General features: G+C 42.0%; 1 protein-coding gene across 14 annotated transcripts in view; it reads left to right on the top strand.

The window, feature by feature from the left end:
• The window catches only part of MPHOSPH9 (M-phase phosphoprotein 9), a 60,728-nt gene extending 43,932 nt beyond the window's left edge, over positions 1–16,796 (top strand). For 11 of the 14 annotated variants that reach the window (XM_073881258.1, XM_073881261.1, XM_025889666.2 and 8 more), the window contains 8 exons: positions 3,929–4,063; positions 4,932–5,107; positions 5,976–6,122; positions 6,928–7,048; positions 7,854–7,957; positions 8,667–8,914; positions 9,237–9,305; positions 12,888–16,796. In XM_073881258.1, the coding sequence (XP_073737359.1) occupies positions 3,929–4,063; positions 4,932–5,107; positions 5,976–6,122; positions 6,928–7,048; positions 7,854–7,957; positions 8,667–8,914; positions 9,237–9,305; positions 12,888–12,989 (1,102 nt within the window). In that variant the 3' untranslated portion in view covers positions 12,990–16,796. Of the gene's footprint in view, positions 1–3,928; positions 4,064–4,931; positions 5,108–5,975; positions 6,123–6,927; positions 7,049–7,853; positions 7,958–8,666; positions 8,915–9,236; positions 9,306–12,887 lie in introns of those variants that run through there. The other 3 variants (XR_012374895.1, XR_003211717.2, XM_025889670.2) reach the window with 3 other exon arrangements.
• Positions 16,797–18,220: the final 1,424 nt, after the last annotated feature.

The raw sequence follows: 18,220 nt of genomic DNA, 5'->3' as shown, positions 1-18,220 counted from the left end.
TGACGGTGCATACATTAGATCAGGAATTGGCAAGCACAGCCCCAGCCCAAGTCCAGGCTGCTGCCCGTGTTTGTAGGGCCGTGAGCAAAGAGTGGTTTTTACATTGTTAAATGCTTGGAAAGGGGCGCCTGGGTGGCTCAGTCGTCAAGCATCTGCCTTTAGTTCGGGTCACGATCCCAGTGTCCTGGGATCGAGCCCTGCATCGGGCTCCCTGCTCTGTGGGAGGCCTGCTTCTCCCTCTCCCACTCCTCCTGCTTGTGTTCCAGCTCTCCCTATCGCTCTCTCTATCAAATAAATAAATAAAATCTTTTAAAAAAAAGTTTGGAAAAAAATCAGAATAGTATTTTGTACATGTAAAAATTATATGAAATTAAAATTTCATTTTCCGTAAATAAAATCTATTTATTCACCTATTGTCTGGCTGCTTTGCATTACAGTGGCAGATTTGAGTACTTGCAACAGAGATCATCTGGCCCATAAAACCTATTAAAATAAAATAAAACAAAAAGCCTATTTATTATCTCTTTGTAGGAAAAATTTGTCAGCCACTTAAGTTGATCATTAACATGATTTACTCTTTTTTTTTTTTTAAGATTTATTTACTTCGAGAGCATGAGTGGGAGAGGCAGAGGGAGAATCTCAAGCAGACTCCACACTGAGTGCGGAGCCTAATGTGGGGCTTGATCTCACAACCTGAGCTGAAGCCAAGAGTTGGACGCTTAACTGACTGCACCACCCAGGCACCCCTAACATGGTTTAATCTTAAGAACATAATTTGGAACAACAAAATACCAGTTGCAGAAGAAGGATAGTATTTATACTGACTTTAGCATTTAGAACATATCTTACAGAGTCATACAGAAGTAGTAAAAGTATAACAATGTGTATGGAATGCTGAATACAAATTTAGTGAAAGTGGTAGCTGACCACTTACACTAGGGTTATGACATTGGAGGAATGATATTGGTGTGAGGTACACAGGGGACTTGGCTTGTATCTGTAGTGTTCCACTGTTTAGCGGAAATAGAGCATAGAAGGTTCATAAGCAGATGGTACAGGAGTATAATCTGTATGTCTGTGCATGTTTGAAATATTTTATATTTTAAGTGAACAGGAACCAATAAGGGATCAGTATCCAGGATATAAAGAACTATAAATCAATAAGAAAAATTCTCAATAGGGCGCCTGGGTGGCTCAGTTGGTTAAGCAACTGCCTTCGGCTCAGGTCGTGATCCTGGAGTCCTGGAATCAAGTCCTGCATCGGGCTCCCTGCTCAGCAGGGAGTCTCCTCCTCCCTCTGACCCTCCCCCCTTCATGCTCTCTCTCAAATAAATAAAATCTTTAAAAAAAAAAATTCTCAATAGAAAAATGATAAAGGAATATGAACAAATGATTCACAGAAAAAGAAACCTCTAAATGGCTGATAAAATTGAAAAGATGTTCATTTTACTAGTAATCAGAAAAATGCAAATTAAAACAAGCATGGGATACCATTCACACCATCAGACAGGCCAGGCCACACTCCAGCTCTGATCATTGTAAAATTTGGCAAAGATGTGAAGAAATAGGAACCTTCAAACTGCTGGTTGGACTGAAAATCGATAAGCTTGCCTGGAGCGTGATTTGGCAATATCCAGTAAGACTGAAGATGTGTGCACCCCAAATTCCACAGTTCTGTTTTTGGATATTTACCTCAGAGGAATTCTTACACATGTTAATTGTAGTGTTGTTGAAAGGTGATGCAGAGAAACTAAAACACCAGCAGGAGAAAGGATAAATAAGGTGTGGCATATTTGTACTGTGGGTAAATAATTAAAATGATGTCCCTGTCTGCGTTAACATGGAGAAATCTGAAACACGTTGAGTAGAAACAGCAGCATTAAAAGGACGTGTGCATTATGTGGACCTAATTTAAAAAATACAAATGACCTTATATGCAGAATCTTCTGTCTTACCGATGAAAACAAGTATGGTAAGATGTTAGCATTTGTTAAAACTAAGTACAAGTGAGTGCTTGCAATAGTTTTTGTAATTTTCCAAGAATGTTTGGGGAATGTTTCTTAATTTAAAAATCGAGGGGAAAAAGGAAGGGAGCGACTGGGAGTTGACATGAAAATGTGGGAAGTTGTAAGAAGTGGCTGTGGAAGGGAGCAGAGAGAGGAAGACACCTCTTGTCTCCTCGTTTCTTTTTTCCCCTCCCAAGTGTGATGCGGGGTTATCAGCTGACCGGTAGGGCTGGGTGAGGTTTAAGGAGAGTGGAGAAAGGTGTAAGGGAGTCCTGTTGGAGAACTGGAGCTTGTTGATTACAGAAATGTATGTTGTCAGCCAGTGTTGGGTGTCCATTGAGATGGTGATGGTGACTCTCTGGTGCTAGCCCAGCCTGCACAGTTGGGTGGCTTGCTTCCAGCAAAGCCCAGATATAGGACTGTAGACACTCTGTAGACACTCGGGAGTGAGACCACCGTGTTCCTCAGGCTTAGGTCTCTGCTGTCAGTCGGGGGTGATGGAAGGTGAGTGCGGAAGGGGGGTCAAGGCAGTGAGTAACTGTGCACCCCAGAGTAGGTAGAGGGGAGCTGAAAAAGCTAGGGGAGGGGTTGATAAGTAGAAAATGGTGAGGCCAGGGATCACAGGCCTCGGGGTCACAGTACCTTGGTGATACTTGAGCACCTTAGCCAGAAGAATCTTGAGTTGTGACTTCTTATTTATTTATTTATTTAAGAGAGAGAGAGTGAGCACAAGAGGGGGTAGGGTCAGAGGGAGAAGCAGACTCCCAGCCGAGCAGGGAACCTGATGCGGGACTTGATCCCGGAACTCCGGGATTATGGCCTGAGCCGAAGGCAGTCGCCCAACCAACTGAGCCACCCAGGCTCCCCTGGAGTTGTGACTTCTTAAGGGGATGTGTTCTCTAGTGATGATGAAGTCCAGTGAGTATTCTCCAATGCGGGGGGGCGGGTGAGCGAGCAGGAGTCGAGTCCAGTCATTGGAGAGAGGTCCAGGACAGCTCCTCCCTGTGGACACTGAAGTAGGAGGGCAGGAGCAGGTGTGGAGAAGGTGAGAACAGTTCTGAAGTCTAGCAAAGGGCCGGTTAATGCATGATGTGTGAGCCTGAGTTGGGCAGGGTGTCCATAAGATGCGGGAAGGACTGGCCTTCAGCTGCACTACTCAATACACTAGTCACTGTGTGTGGCTATTTCATTTAAGTTAATTAAAATTAAATAACATGTAAAGATTGCTTCTTCATCTCACTAGCCACAATTCAACAGCATGTGACTAGTGGCTATTGTATTGGGCTGTACAGATGGAGGATGTTTCTGTTCTCACAGAAAGTTCTCCTGGGCAGTGCTGGTCTGGGAGGAATGAGAAGGGCACTCTCGCTGCACCTCCTTGGCCTGAGCTATGGGTTGGGTGTGAAGCATAGGAAGTGTGGTAGGAAGTTAGTTGGGGGTGTTCAGAGCTGTGTAGACAGGAGAATACCTTGACTGAGATGCAGAAATAGCCCAAAGTAACAGAAACCTAGAATAACAGTTCGGTTGGATCTGAAAACCATAAAACAGAATTCCTGTATCTAAAATAAGGTTGTTTTATGCAGTTTTAGAATTACTGTACAAATGTGTATGTACCATTTCAAAGCAGGTTGTTTGGGGCGCCTGGGCGGCTCAGTCGGTTAGGCGGCTGCCTTCGGCTCAGGTCATGATCCCATGGTCCTGGGATTGAGCCCCGCATTGGGCTCCCTGCTCCACCACGGGGAGCCTCCTTCTCCCTCTCCCACTGCTTGCTGCTCCCCCTGCTTGTGCTCTCTCTCTCTCTGTCAAATAAATAAATAAAATCTTAAAACAAAAAAACCACAAAGCAGGTTGTTTTCGGTATGTGTTCAGTGTGAACTGAAGCACGAGCCTGTCATGCCTCAGATCGTTTCTCCCTGTCCTAGCACACTGGCCACCTCCGACGTCAGCAGGCGCAAGTGGCTGATACCAGGAGCGGAGTATTCCATCTTTACTGGCCAGCCTTTGGACACCCAGGATAATAGAGTGGATAACCAGCTAGTGGAAACCTGTGCTCCCGGGTAAGGTAGCTTTGTCAAAGGTCATATTTAGGGTCGATTATGGTTTCAGTAGATTTCAGTTGCCCTTAAATGTTCAGGAAGGCATAAAGAAGAGCCTTCTCTTTGTGGCTTCAATGTCTTACTTTTGAGGACCAGATTTTTATTTTACATTGAAAAGCTAATGAGTTTAGGATACTCAAGATCCACGGCCATGCAGAGCATCCCCCACCCTGTGCTCTTGACAGTGGTGTGCTGTGCACAGACTCTCCGTTAGGCTAAGGTGTTGATCCTCTCACCTTCTGGACAGCCCATGCAACCATGTTACTTTAGAGCACCACATAAATATAATACTTCTATACGTGCGAGGATGTGAGGAAGATTGGGAAGTGCTGGTCTATTACATGCAGGTTCAATTTTAGTTTATTTACATTGTAAAGTGTATATATTCATTGTGGAGTGTAATTGTTAACTCTCATGTCATTCCCCTAACAGTGCCAGTGACCTCTGTCTTAGCTCAGTCTGCTCTTTTAAAGCACCGTAGACCGGGCACCTTAAACAAGAAACACTTTTTCCTGCTGTTCTGGAGTCTGAGAGTCTGAGACTGGGGTGCCAGCACAGTTGGGTTCTTGGTGAGGGCCCTCTTCCTGGTTATAGGGTCTTTGCTTGGTGAATGTGTGCAGACAGAGAGATCTTGTGTCTCTTCTTTTTAGAAGGGCACTAATCCCATCACAGGGTCCCGCCCTCATGAGCTCATCTAAATCTAATAACCTCCCCAGGGCTTCACCTCCTAACACTATCCACTTAGGATTGGGGCTCCAACATACAAGTGTTTTGGGGGGACACAAATATTCAGTCCATAACACTGCATGTCTTAAAATTCTTATTTAAGGTACCATTCTCCTCCGGAAAAGGATTCTTCATCTGAAAGTTCACCAAGAAGCTTATTGATAAAAAAACAAAGAGAGACTTCAGATACACCAATCATGAAAGCTTTAAAAGAACTCGATGAAGGAAAAATATTTAAAAATTGGGGCACACAGACAGAGAAAGAGGATACCTCAAATAGTAAGCATTTTTCCCTTGTTTGATATAGATAGATTATACTTTCCCCTTCATCCCCAATTATATCACCTTCCTTAAATCCCCTGGCTCATAATTTATCACAGTCATGGCATAACTTGCACGTTTTATACAAAGCAGACCACATGTTACGTTCTGATTAGTAAAGATTTATGCAGCATTCTTAAAGATATTTGGAATATAGCTACATCAGTTTGTCCTTGGAAAGTTACAATAGACACTTGGTATTCATAAAGTGAGATGTAACGTTTTCTACTCTCCCTTTCTTGGTTACTGAGCATCTCTCAGTAGGATAAGAAGTATCTTTTTTTTTTTTTTTAAGATTTTTGTATTTTTTATTTTTAAGTAATCTCTACACCCAACGTGGGGCTTGAACTCACAACCCCGAGATCAAGAGTCACATGCTCTTCCAACTGAGCCAGCCGGGTGCCCCAAGAAGTATCTTGAATACCATTTTTCTCACAAGCACAGGTCAACAGTACTTGCATCTCCTTGTATTCACTCCAGTGCTCACTTGATCGGGCCTGCTGATTACATTGTTCACATCTTGGGCATTGCATCTCCAAAGCAGTATCTCCTAGTAAATAAATTAGTGACTTGCTTTCTAAAAATAATCTCTCTTGAAAAATCACCTTGAATGGCAATTGTAAACAGGAAGCCAGAATGAATTCGTTATAAACTCCCACATTTTTCTTCATCAAGCATTTTTTAATCCTTATAATGTGTATTTCCAAATAAATCATTCTAACCTGGATAGTGAGAATTGCTTGCTTGGCATAATCATCTGTTAATAAAGGCAGGTAACCAGAGCTAGGTTTGTTTTGTTTACTTTTTAACCATTTGTCTGTTACAGAATTATCGAATCCTCAGCAAACTGAAATGTCAGTCAGTGCAAGTCGGTCCCCAGAGAAATGTGCCCAACAAAGACAGAGGAGGTTTAATTCTGCTTCACAGAGATCCTCATCGTTACCACCTTCAAATCGTAAATCAAGTACTCCAAGTAAGAGTTAGTTGTGTATGTCTCCTGGGCTCAAAAGAGTGGTATCCGAGCTGTCACAACACATGCCTGATGTTTTCTGTTTCCCTTATGTTCTCTAGCACCTACTAGAGTACTCTGAGCACAGGGTTCCTAAATAAGATCTTGTTCAATAATATCACCTGACTGCACAGATAACTATGACTATAGGTGAAGAAATTTTATCTCAGTATATTCAAATGAGATTTTTGTGTGTGTTCAGCAAATTTCTTTTTGCAACTCATACCATTTCACAGTTTTTGAGAGCATTGACAACTATCTAATTAAACATTAGTTCAAACAAATTAATTTAAGCTAGCCTGGAAAAAATATACTTCTTTTCATATAGTTACCTCTGGTTTCTTTAGTCAATTACAGTTATGGTTTTAAAGGTTAAGCATTGGATTTCTGTTTTCTCGATTTCCATTTTCAGAACTGCTGAAGATATTTGTGTGTCCCCGTGTAACAGGAATGTGTGCTGGTGTTCGTGTGTCCCTGTGTGACAGGAATGTGCGCTGGTGTTTCCATTTATTTCCACTTGACTTCTAAAATCCTGAAAAACCAGTTTTGAGTCTGAGTGCTGACACTGCAGTCTGATACACTAAAATGTTGACAGTGGTTCCCTCTAGGTGTTAGGATTATGAATTTTTATTTTGTATGCTCTTTCAAAAAGTTTTATAATAAAATTGTATTCCATTAAAGTTAGAAAAAAGTACTGAAAAAGAATGTTCTGCCAATATATGTATTATATTGAAGGAAGAGAATATTTCCTCTTCATTTTCTTCTGTAGCAAAAAGAGAGATTATGTTAACACCAGTGACTGTGGCTTATAGTCCAAAGCGATCCCCTAAAGAAAATTTGTCCCCAGGATTTAGTCATCTACTGAGCAAAAATGAAAGCAGTCCAACTCGGTAAGTTCTCTAAAATAGTAGAGTAAAATATTTTATTACTGACTTTTTTTTTTTAAGTGTCAACTTTATGCCTGTAGCTATCACTAATTTTTCAGTTGCCAGTGGGAACCCTTTGGATTTAAATCATTTAAATGAATGTCATATTCAAAATAAAAAAATACTATAATCCATGAAAACAGTTTTAACTGTGGATACTGGCTACTACCGAATTTAAATACTGCCTCAGAATCCCTTCCAGCTTTTGGATATAGAATGATAATTCTTTGTTTTCCTGAAAAGGTTTATGATACAGGGCAGTTTTTGAGCCATTTGTACAAGAAAATGGGCTGTCCTAGGATGGCCCTGGCAATACACGTAAGTTCCCCTGGGTGCCTGAGACAATCGTCCTCTCTCTGAAGTGTGGTCAGCAGTGTGTGCCCCTGTGGGGGAGCCGTGCACGCCTACGATGGAAGAGCTGGTGACCTGGCTCCATCAGGCTCTTGAGAAATTTCTTAGCTCGTTGAACCTCAGGTTTCCTCTTCTATAAAACAGGGATAATAACACCTGCCCTGCATATATTATAAGGTTGTTATAAAGATTGAAGGAGATAATGTATGGGTAAATGCTTTAAGTCTCTCATATATAAATATAATTTTGTGTTAGAAAATATAAATTAAACTTCAGTTTTAGAAAATTATATGACCAGCTTTCTTTTTAAAAAATACGTGAATATGTGAGTTAACTGGATGCCAGCTCATCTTTCTAGTGGAGATAGGAAAAATCAGTTAACATTTTTTTCTCACAAATAACTTGCTTCATTCAATAGATTTGATATACTTTTGGATGATTTAGATACTGTTCCTGTGTCTGCATTACAACGTACCAATCCAAGAAAACAACTCCAGTTTCTTCCTCTAGATGACTCAGAAGGTATCTTTTCCTAAAAAATTATTAGCTATGGTTTTAGTCATTTTGTGAATTTCTCGTATCTTTTCAAGGTCCTAAATAGTGTAATATCCTGCACTTAAATAATTTCTCTGCACAAGGGCCTCTAAGAATAAGCATTTGTGATGCTCATATTATGTGTCAGTGCTGTTATCCTCATTGAAAAGTTGGGAAACTGAGGTACAGACAGTGTTAATGCTTACTTAACCAGAGCCATACCGTTCTTCTGTGCAACTTAGGTATCGGGTGATTTTTTTTTTTTCTTTTTTCTCATTTATCTTTTTAAGTTTGGCGTAAAGTTACAAGATAATGCATGTGAGTCACTTGGGCAGGCCCCGTAAGATGCTAGCTCTGCACTCTTGGTGTGGGTTTGTGTCCACTAAATGTGTGTGTTTAGTGCTTAACTTTTTTTTTTTCTTTAAGTTTACTTAAAGGTCTTTTAAGTTTACAGAAAGTTTATATACCTTCACTTAGGGAAGGTGTGCAGGTTGTCAAACTGAGAGCAAAACTTTTAGAATTCTGTGGAGAAAAAGCACTGAGTAAATATGATTGATTACTGTGTCTCTTTTCATTATGTTTTTTGGTATGTGGCAGTCCTTTCCAGAAAGTGAAGTCAAATAACATATATAGTTGTGTATATGATCGATCACGAAAACTGATAAGAAATAAGAGAAATTTCTTTTCTCTCTGACAGAAAAAAAATACTCAGAAACAGCCACCGACATCCATGCTAATCATAGCTCTTCTCCCGAACTGTTGCCAAATGGAGTGAAGAAAGTGTCTGTGAGATCAGCCTGGGAGAAGAATAAATCAGTTAGCTATGAACAGTGTAAGCCCGCGTCAGTAGCACCACATGGTAATGATTTTGAGTATACAGCAAAAATTAGGACCCTAGCTGAAACGGAACGGTTTTTTGATGAACTTACAAAAGAAAAAGACCAGGTAAAAACAAACAAAAACTTAAAAAAAAAAAAAAACCCAAGTGTTTTTCTGAACTTAATGCTTATGTCTGAGGAATAGTCAGAAGGGAATTATGGAGTCAGACCATGCCAGGAAGTTACTGTGGCTCGCACACCAGAGTTGCGCTAGGAACGCGTTTGAGCTGAGCTGTCCTTGCTGAGCAGGACAGAGGGCACTTAAGTGCAGGCGAGGCGCACTAGAACGTACTAGGCTGAAGCCTGTCCTTTCCATTCTGTTACAGACATCCCTGCCATTCGTCAGAATTCTTCTGTTTTTATTTTAAATTTGTTTTGTGTGTTAACAGATTGAGGCAGCACTAAGTCGAATGCCTTCTACTGGAGGACGAATCACTTTGCAGACAAGATTAAACCAGGTGAACCGTCTCAGCTTGAATGTGTGTTAGAGGCGTGGTGCCGGCTGGTGTTCCATTATACAAGATGATGTGTTAGGCACCCTGAAACAACTGGGCTAAACTTTCAGCCTTTTAGGAAGTGTTTGGTGATTATAGTATATTTTTTTTTTTAAGGTTTTATTTATTTATTTGACAGAGAGAGACACAGCGAGAGAAGGAACACAAGCAGGGGGAGTGGGAGAGGGAGAAGCAGTATAGTATATTTTAGAACTGCGTGCTGGCTTTCAGGAACAAAAAGTGATTTTTCCTTTATGCTTCATGAAAAAGACGTTCATGCCCCTACACAATATGCCTTTGAACAGATTTTATGTTAAATTAATCCTCTCACATTAAATGTCCCTTTTTGTGTTTGTTTCTTCCTCCCCAGTCTCTAATTTATTTCTCAGCCCCTTTCCATTTAGTAAATATGTAAAACAGTTGGCTTTGCAACTGGAATAGCTGTAGAGGTTAAAAAGAGAGAGATGGGGGCGCCTGGGTGGCTCAGCTGGTTAAGTGTCTGCCTTCGGCGCAGGTCATGATCCCGGGGTCCTGGGATGGAGCCCTGCGTCGGGCTCCCTGCTCTACGGGGAGCCTGCTTCCCCCTCTGCTTCTGGTCCTTCCCCAGTTCTTGCTCTCGCTCACACTCTCTCTCAAATAAATAAATAAAATATTTAAAAAAGAGAGAGAGATGTGATTCCATTATTGAGCAGGAGATGGTGCAGGCGAAGCGGCTCATGTGCATTTCTTTTAGTTGCTTTCCAGAGAGAATCAAAATGCATGAAACCATGGGACATTTAAAATCTGCTCTTTTTGTAACATTTTAAGCATAACAACAAGGATAGGTCTCTTATATAACTGCACATTTTGGCTTTTCAGTGCTTTAACTTCAGGAAAAATTCATTTTCAGATTGATCTGTGATACCAGAAGGAAAAAAAAAAGCAAAGAAAACAGCAGAGGTCTTTCCTTGGGCCTATATGCCTAACTTCTCCTTGAGACTTTAAGTCTCTTACTGTTTTTGTTGTTCCAAAAGTCTTTACTCAGTAATTTATAAGACTCAGCACATGAAACTCTTCTTCCTTATTGGGAAGGCAGAAGGAAAACTTGTGGCTACTCTGATTCTAAATTCATCTGAAACATTTGTTATATATATATATTTTTATATAATGATTGTAAGCTTTTAAAATAGCTTAAAAGGGAGTAGAGCCTGTTCATACGTGTCAAAGCTCTTTCTTCCAGTAAGGAGACCACTGACAGCAGAAAGAGACTGAAGATTCTTAAATATGATTCATAAGTGAAAAAAGTAAAATTGGGCAAGAAAAAGATGAAAAATATTCAGCCTCACCAATGAGTAAAAAACTACATATTTGAACAAAAGCATCTTTATTTATTTATTAAAGATTTTATTTATTTATTTGACAGAGACAGCGTGAGAGAGGGAACACAAGCAGGGGGAGTGGGAGAGGGAGAAGCAGGCTTCCCACAGAGCAGGGAGCCCGATGTGGGGCTCGATCCCAGGACCCTGGGATCATGACCTGAGCCAAAGGCAGATGCTTAACGACTGAGCCACCCAGGCGCCCCAAAAGCATCTTTTTTTAAAAAAGATTTTATTCATTTGAGAGAGAGAGAGCATGAGTTTGGGGAGGGGATGAGGAAGAGGGAGAAGCAGACTCCCCTGCTGAGCATGGTCACTTAACTAGGCATACACTTTTTTTTTTTTAAGATTTTATTTATTTGACGGAGAGAGAGACAGAGCGAGAGAGGGAACACAAGCAGGGGGAGTGGGAGAGGGAGAAGCAGGCTCCCCGCAGAGCAGGGAGCCCAATGCGGGGCTCGATCCCAGAATCCTGGGATCATGACCCGAGCCTAAGGCAGACGCTTAATGACTGAGCCACACAGGCGCCCCAAAGCAGCATTTTTATTTTTTTTAAGATTTATTTATTTATTTTAGAGAGAAAGCATGCATGCACTAGCCAGGGGAGGGGCCAGAGGGAGAGAATCTCAAGCAGACACTCTCCACTGAACGCAGAGCCTGACCCAGGGCTTGATCTCATGACCCTCATGAGATCATGACCTGAGCTGAAACCAAGAGCCAGACACTCAACCGAATAAGCCACCCAGGCACCGCAAAAGCATCATTAAAAAAAAAAAACTTACATAGGCAGGTATTTAAATACACACACACGCAAAACAAAACAGTACCCAGGATGTAGAAAAGCATATTCTCATACATGGCAGGTGGAAGTAGAAATTGTCACAAACTTTCTGGAAGATAGTTTGACTTCTCTCTGAAGCTTTAGATTTTTGCATCTCTTCGGACCTAGCATTTTTGCTTGGGGGAATGATTCTTAAGGCAATATTTACAGATGTGTGCAAAGAAATCTTTTTAAAAATATTTATTGCAGCAATATTTATGGTATCCAACATTAGAAGCAACCTAAATTTCTGCTAAAAGAGTCTTGGTTAAATCTAATGGAATATTGCAAATTAATTTAAAATGATATCACAGAAAGATATTTTTCTTTCTGTTCAGCTGAAAAATGTTTTGAAGTAGAGAATTTGATTGTTTTTATTTTTCTTCTTAATGATGTGGATATCTACAGAAAAAACCCAAGAAAGAGGAACTGGTTAATTTTTACTCCTCTGTCTTCTAAATATTTTATCATGAACGTGTGATCCTTTTATTTTTTTATTTAAATTTTTTTTTTTTGAGATTTTATTTGAGAGAGAGTGAGTGAGTGAGAGAGAGCAGGAGCCAGGGTTGGGGCAGAGAGAGGAAGAAGCAGACTCCCTGCTGAGCAGGGAGCCCAGCTTGGGACTCCATCCAGGGACTCCAGGATCATGACCTGAGCTGAAGGCAGCCACTTAACCGACTGAGCCACCCAGGCGCACCTTATGTGATCCTTTTATAATTAAAAGTTGTTAAAGAGGAATTTTTAAGTTTTATTTCAGGATACCATTGGAGTTAAGACTGAATAAAGTACCTAAAATGATAAATTTATATTCCAGGCTCTATTTATTTAACAATAGTACTGCTTATTTAAAAATAGCAGTTGTTACATAGATTCTTTGTGAAATCTCTTGTTTCTTGGAAGAAACTCCAGCGTGTTCCCTCCTTTTTAACTTAGAAATTCTTGTCAGAAGAAAGTTGTTTGACATACGCCTGAGTGGGATAAGGCACCGATCCATTTCTTCCAGTGACATGTGTGAAGTACCTTTGGGCTCCTCTCGTTCTGTCCTCAGTTCAGCAGAATCCGAGAATCACCTCCTTGCTCAGTCTCGCTCTTGCTGAGATTTCCGCATCCTCCTAAGTAGCACTGGTACTGAGGATGTGTTAAGGTGCTGAGGTGCAGCATTTGTTTTGAATGGTTGAAACATTGATTTGCATTGTTTAAAGAAATAATATAAATAAGATGATTTGTGTTAAAAAAAAAAAAAACCAACTCTGTAATTTGAATGTTTCTACCTGCTCCTTTGCTAAAAGAAAGGTCAATTTGGTGGTAATTATAGAACCAGTGAACTCGATGCAGAATTCTAACAAAACTTTTCCTGTTATTCTCCCTTAGGAAGCCTTGGAAGATCGTTTGGAAAGGATTAATCGAGAACTGGGCTCAGTTCGAATGACATTAAAGAAATTTCATGTTTTGCGCACCTCTGCAAATCTCTGAGATTTGTAGCCATTAAATTTTGAGACGTTTTTGTTTGCACTAACGTATAATTATGCACTCAGAAAAGGCAAACTGTTTTGTACTGTTTATAAGCCTTCAAATAGTAGTTTTACAATCATGCTATTCTTTACACTTACTGTTTTATACTTCAAATGGCCACATATTTTCAAGATATTTTTGTTATGCTCAGGAATCTCTTGTATATTTTACTATTTAAAAAGTATTATTTTTAAATAGTGTAAGTCTCCAGTTTATATCAATAGTAAGGAAATGTAAACAGGGGAGGCAGCTTGTTTCTAAACAAATAGTGTTATCCTTTTACAATTAACTTTGCACACTAATTTTATACTTGTTCTACATTGTGAATATGATTCTTTTTTTAAATAAATGCTTAATAGCTTCTATAATAATAGAGTAATACATGCTGAATGCAAAAAAAAAAAAAGAAAAATGCAGCATACCCTGGAATTTAGTTGTGTTGGGATTTTTTTTTTTTAATGGTAATGCAGTTCCTGTTAGGAACATGTCTTAGAGTGAATATTAGAATAGTAATAATGGAAATAATGGAATATTGGAAAGCTTTGGAAACTATGAATAACTCCTTTTGTTTCCCTTGAACTTTATTGTCTGTAAGGAGGGAAAAATGAGAGTTGTGATTCTCTAATGTCATATATGTAGTACTTTTCAGAAAACGGTAAGCAGTTGGGGAGCTGTAGGCTTTGCGCCCAGCATTCTGAGTGGAACTGTGTCCCTGCTGTGGCCATAAGTTGGTGGATGAAGCTTTGATGGAAGACAGACCACCACCCAGTGAGGTGGTTTCCCCCGGGTACGTGGCTTCAGCCGCCAGTCACCATGCAGATGTGTTTAACCCCGCTGCACTCCCCCCCTGCCAAAAAAACCTCCCGCCATAGCAGGTGCTGTAAGAATGCTAGGTTGGGATTAGAGCACCCGCCCCTGCTTGTTCACAGACACAGGATGTGTGTAGATGGAGCCTTGGGACTTTGGCCTTGCTGGAGGGCTCCAGCTCCTGGCCTTGGCAGTGGCACGTGGGCAGGAGGCTGTGCTCTGGTCAGCAGCACTAGCAGGTATATGTTCTGACTGCTGGTCAAGCCTGGGCTGCTCCACTGCCCACTTTTCGGTGGCTGGTCGGAATCCAGTGCCCACATATTCCTGTACACGGTCATAAATAGACGCATTCGGAATGCGTCTTTAATTTAATTATCATTTAATTATTGAACTTTCAATATTTATTCCCACTGATAATGCTCAGGTTTTAACGTTTGGTTTTCTTTTGAACTTTTTCTTCTTATGTGACTCTTAGTAGCTTGTAGTTCTAATGAGCCAAGCCAACCATCACTCCACTAGGGTCTGTGTATGCCTTTGAGCAGGGATCTCAAACTATCTTTGAGCACCTTCACCAAAGCTTACCTGGCTGAGCTCCAGGCCTGCTGCCCCAGTGGTGCTCCCTTCTCAGCTTTGCTGGGGGAGAGGGGTCCTCCATAGGGAGGGGCCATCTGATACCTGACTCTCCTGTTCCTATCCCTGAGTTGAACCTTTGCTCCTGACTCCTGCCACCAGTTGAGCACCTTGGGCTAATCACAGTTATTCAGCAACAGAGTAAGTGCCTTTATTCGTAGTATTTTTTTTCTAGCCTTTTTTTTTTTAAGTCAACTAGTTATAGTAAAGAATAAGTTAATTTTAATCAAGCTCCAGTACAGCTGTGTCAAGACCTAGTAAAGGGATTGACTTTACTGATGGTATTCCTTTTGTGTTCCTATACGTGACATTAAAATCTAACTTGAAAATTACTAGGATATTCATTGTTCTCTCCATCTATCACGAAGTCCTTCTCAAGAATAGGAAATTGCCATTTCAGAAGAGATAGTTTTATCTTGTGAAGGAGTTATCTTCCTAGTCGTCTCTATTGGCTCATTCCAAGAAAGATTGGAAACCCCATCAAAACCTCTCTGTGCCTCTCAGAAGACATGTGCTTTGATTCTTGAAACGTATCATAGATTGGTAGTAGTAGTCACTTAAACATTAAAAAAACCTTTTTCTTCATAGCTTTGAAGAGGAGAACCAAGGAAAATCCTTTGAGCCATCTTTCCCTTTTTTGTGCTTAATTTACAAACATAGAATGCTCAGCTTAAAAACAACTCAACCCCAAAGGTGGCGATGTCAGAAAGTAGCCCGTGTCCCTGGGAGGTGAACTACTTGGTGTCCTGCTGGGGCTGAGCTGCCGGGGAGTAACTACCAGAGTGCACCTTCCACTTTAGGATTATTTCAATGCAAATAGAGTTTGCTCTCTCTTTTCCCTTGGTTCTGCCCACTTACTCTCCTTTCAGGAGCCCCGAGGCACAGTACGCGGTCCCGCCGACGCTGACCGATGCTGTAGGGGTGGCTAAGGGCAGAGCTGCTGTGGGGTGGGGGGAGGGAGAGCCATGCGGACCTGGGTCACCACCAGGCTCAGGCCTGCCCGCCTCAGCAGCAAGAGATAAGATGAAGCGATAAGAAGCTTCCTTCCATTTTAAAGGAGATTATGTAAAGTACCTGGTGCTTAGTAACTTTTCAACAAAAGTACACATTTCAGATTCATTGAGTTAATTAGGTGTTTGAAGTAGTGATTTAGGACTTTTTAAATAGAAAAGTAGGTTGTGCCCCCAGCAGTTGACTTAAGAATGACCTTGGGTTGGTTGACATTTCTGTTAGGTGGTCTAAGATGATCTCTCCACTTTTTTGCAAGAAAAATGAGATTTCTTAGAGTTCAAATGATCCTCTTCCTGGTGTGAGGTGTTTGTTTTTTAAGTGACTTAAAACTGGTAACCTGTTGGGTAGAAGTTCAGAAGCATCTTAAATAGGTGATGGGGGAGGGTTATTTGATGTAAATACAGGCTATTTTCCTTTAAAAAAAAAAAAAGTGGCCACGTAACCAAAATAATGGCTCCTTTGAATGTTCCATACCTAGACCTCCACCGTGGGGGCCTGTAAGGTAGGACCACAGGAAGGCCGGCAGTGAGCATCAGAAGAGCCGTATATAAAGATGTGGATTGTTTTTAGAGTTTGACGAACAACCGAACCGTGTTCCCCTTCTTAACTCTGAAAAGCCAGGGGCTTTGCTGAATGCTATTTAAATTTGAATTCTGCACTTACATATGTAGTAAAATTACACATTTTTGTCATTCTAATTTTTATCTCAAAAGCAATTTTCATTACATTTTAATGTGCCACTTGTGCTGTGAGGCTTTAAGAAGCTTTAAAAAATAAGTGCATACCTAGCACCCTTTAAGAATCCTACGGGTAAATCATGTTTACCCGTCATGAGAGTGTGTGTGGTCATGAGATGTACAGGTCTGATTAAACCAATTATATTGCACACATTCTGCAGGAGATAATTTTTTGCCAAGAATTCTGCGGCAGTTTAATAGATTAAACTACACCAGTATTAGGACCTGTGTTACAAAGCTTTCTCCTTCCAATTTATGTTTTATTTCAATAGATGCCTCTCAGATAGGAGGAATCAAGCCATAAATTTGCATTTGCTGGACATGATATACCATGTCATCGCTGTGACTACAGACTTCAAAGTTAATTGTCTTATTCACCATTGCACTGTAACAGTGACCAAATACAATGTGAAACACTTGCTTCCTGCAGTGCTGCTGATGGTTAGGCAAAGACAAGTGCTTGCTGCAGTTGTTTTTAAATCTAGGCAAGTATAGGAGTCATGGAATTGTACGCTCTGTCAGAGCAGGGACCATCATGTCTTCATTCTTGCATACAGGCACTCTAATAAATATTTGTGGATATGAACTGCATTGTGATATTAGTGTATTTATTCCTACCGGGTTACCCTGAGATCTGCTTTTTGATGGGGTTAAGGCCTGCAAGTTTTGAGTGCATTCATGGCAAGGTTACAATGGTATCATCCAGGGGCTCAATTCGGGGTGGTGGACAGGTAAAGAGCCTGACTCTGGAGATCTCCGTATGCTCCGAAAACCTTTCTTAGTGGGACTTAAGGCACCTCTTGGTGGAGGGAAGAAGGTGAGGGTTTTGTGTTTGTTGGGACACCTTCCCTGGTCTCAGAGCAGTCGTCCTAAGATCATAAGACAGGTAATTTGAGAGTTGCATAATGACGGCTTTCCTGGCCTCCTCTCCAATTCTGACAGTCACCACAGGGATGAACAGCCTCTGGTGGTTTTGCTGTCTCTGACTATCAGAACAGTCTGGGACTGCTTTAATTTTAGCACTTGCTCTTCCAGGAAGAGCGCGCCTTTCACCCACAGAAAGTGATACTTGCTGATAGGTAAGCTAGGTTTTAGCTGTGCCCCATTTAATTCCATTACTTCAGGTCTTGGCACATAAGGCCATTCCTGCTCAATCTAAATACACACTTGACGATTTTAAATTTCACCTAGTGCCTTCTTGGTCGTCTGGTTCACGTCTGGAGAGTCCAATCGGGAGGAAACATCAAGATGAAGCTATTTCTGATCTTTTTGCAGTGCCTTTTGCAGTGTTGGGGACTAGAGCTTCATGCGTCCCTTCCGGCTGTTACTACTGCTCCCGCTACTTTTGATTTCCAAGGGCCATTTTCATCTTTAGCCCAGAGCGAATGGATTCGGTGCCGGGGAAAGAACTTACTGTCAGCTGCAAATCTGGTCTCAAGTAGCCAGCATCTAGGTTTGGGCCTCAGGAAGTCGTATGCAGTTTGTTCCCCTAGATTTGTTATCTACCTTCGTTTTTAAGAAAGCTACTTAAGAGTGACAGTTGCCGCAAGCCTACTCGCCCCCTTCCGCGAGTGCACTTGGCTCCTCCAGTACAGTTACAAGGCTGGCGGTGTTTGCGGAGTCAACCCCACCCCACCCCCCCACACCCCGGCGGGGAAGCGAGCCCAGGCCGCGGTGGGGAGACAGCGAGTTGGCCCGAAGTTTGCCGGGTTTCTTCCGGCGGAGCCCAGCCCTCGGGGCGGGCGGGGGCGGCCCCTCGCCGGGACTCGCCGCCGCTCCCCGCGCGGCCTGACGGAGGCGCAGGCCCGCCGCCGAGTGGGGGAATGCGAGGCGGGCCCGGCGCGCACGGGCAGCAGCGGCCGCTGGGGTGCGCGGGGCACGGCGGCGCCGCGGCGTAGAGCTGTCCAGCCCGTCCGCGGGCGCGCCCGGCCCCGCGCCCCGCCGGCCGCCGCCTCCTCGTCCGCCTCGACCGCCGCGGCCCCGCGCCCAGCGCCCAGACCCGCGGGG

This window comes from Callorhinus ursinus, unplaced genomic scaffold, assembly GCF_003265705.2.
Source record: "Callorhinus ursinus isolate GAN/ISIS: 27379988/994484 unplaced genomic scaffold, GSC_fseal_2.0 scaffold41, whole genome shotgun sequence".
Lineage (NCBI taxonomy): Eukaryota > Metazoa > Chordata > Mammalia > Carnivora > Otariidae > Callorhinus > Callorhinus ursinus.
This window is presented reverse-complemented; position numbering and strand designations above follow the sequence as displayed.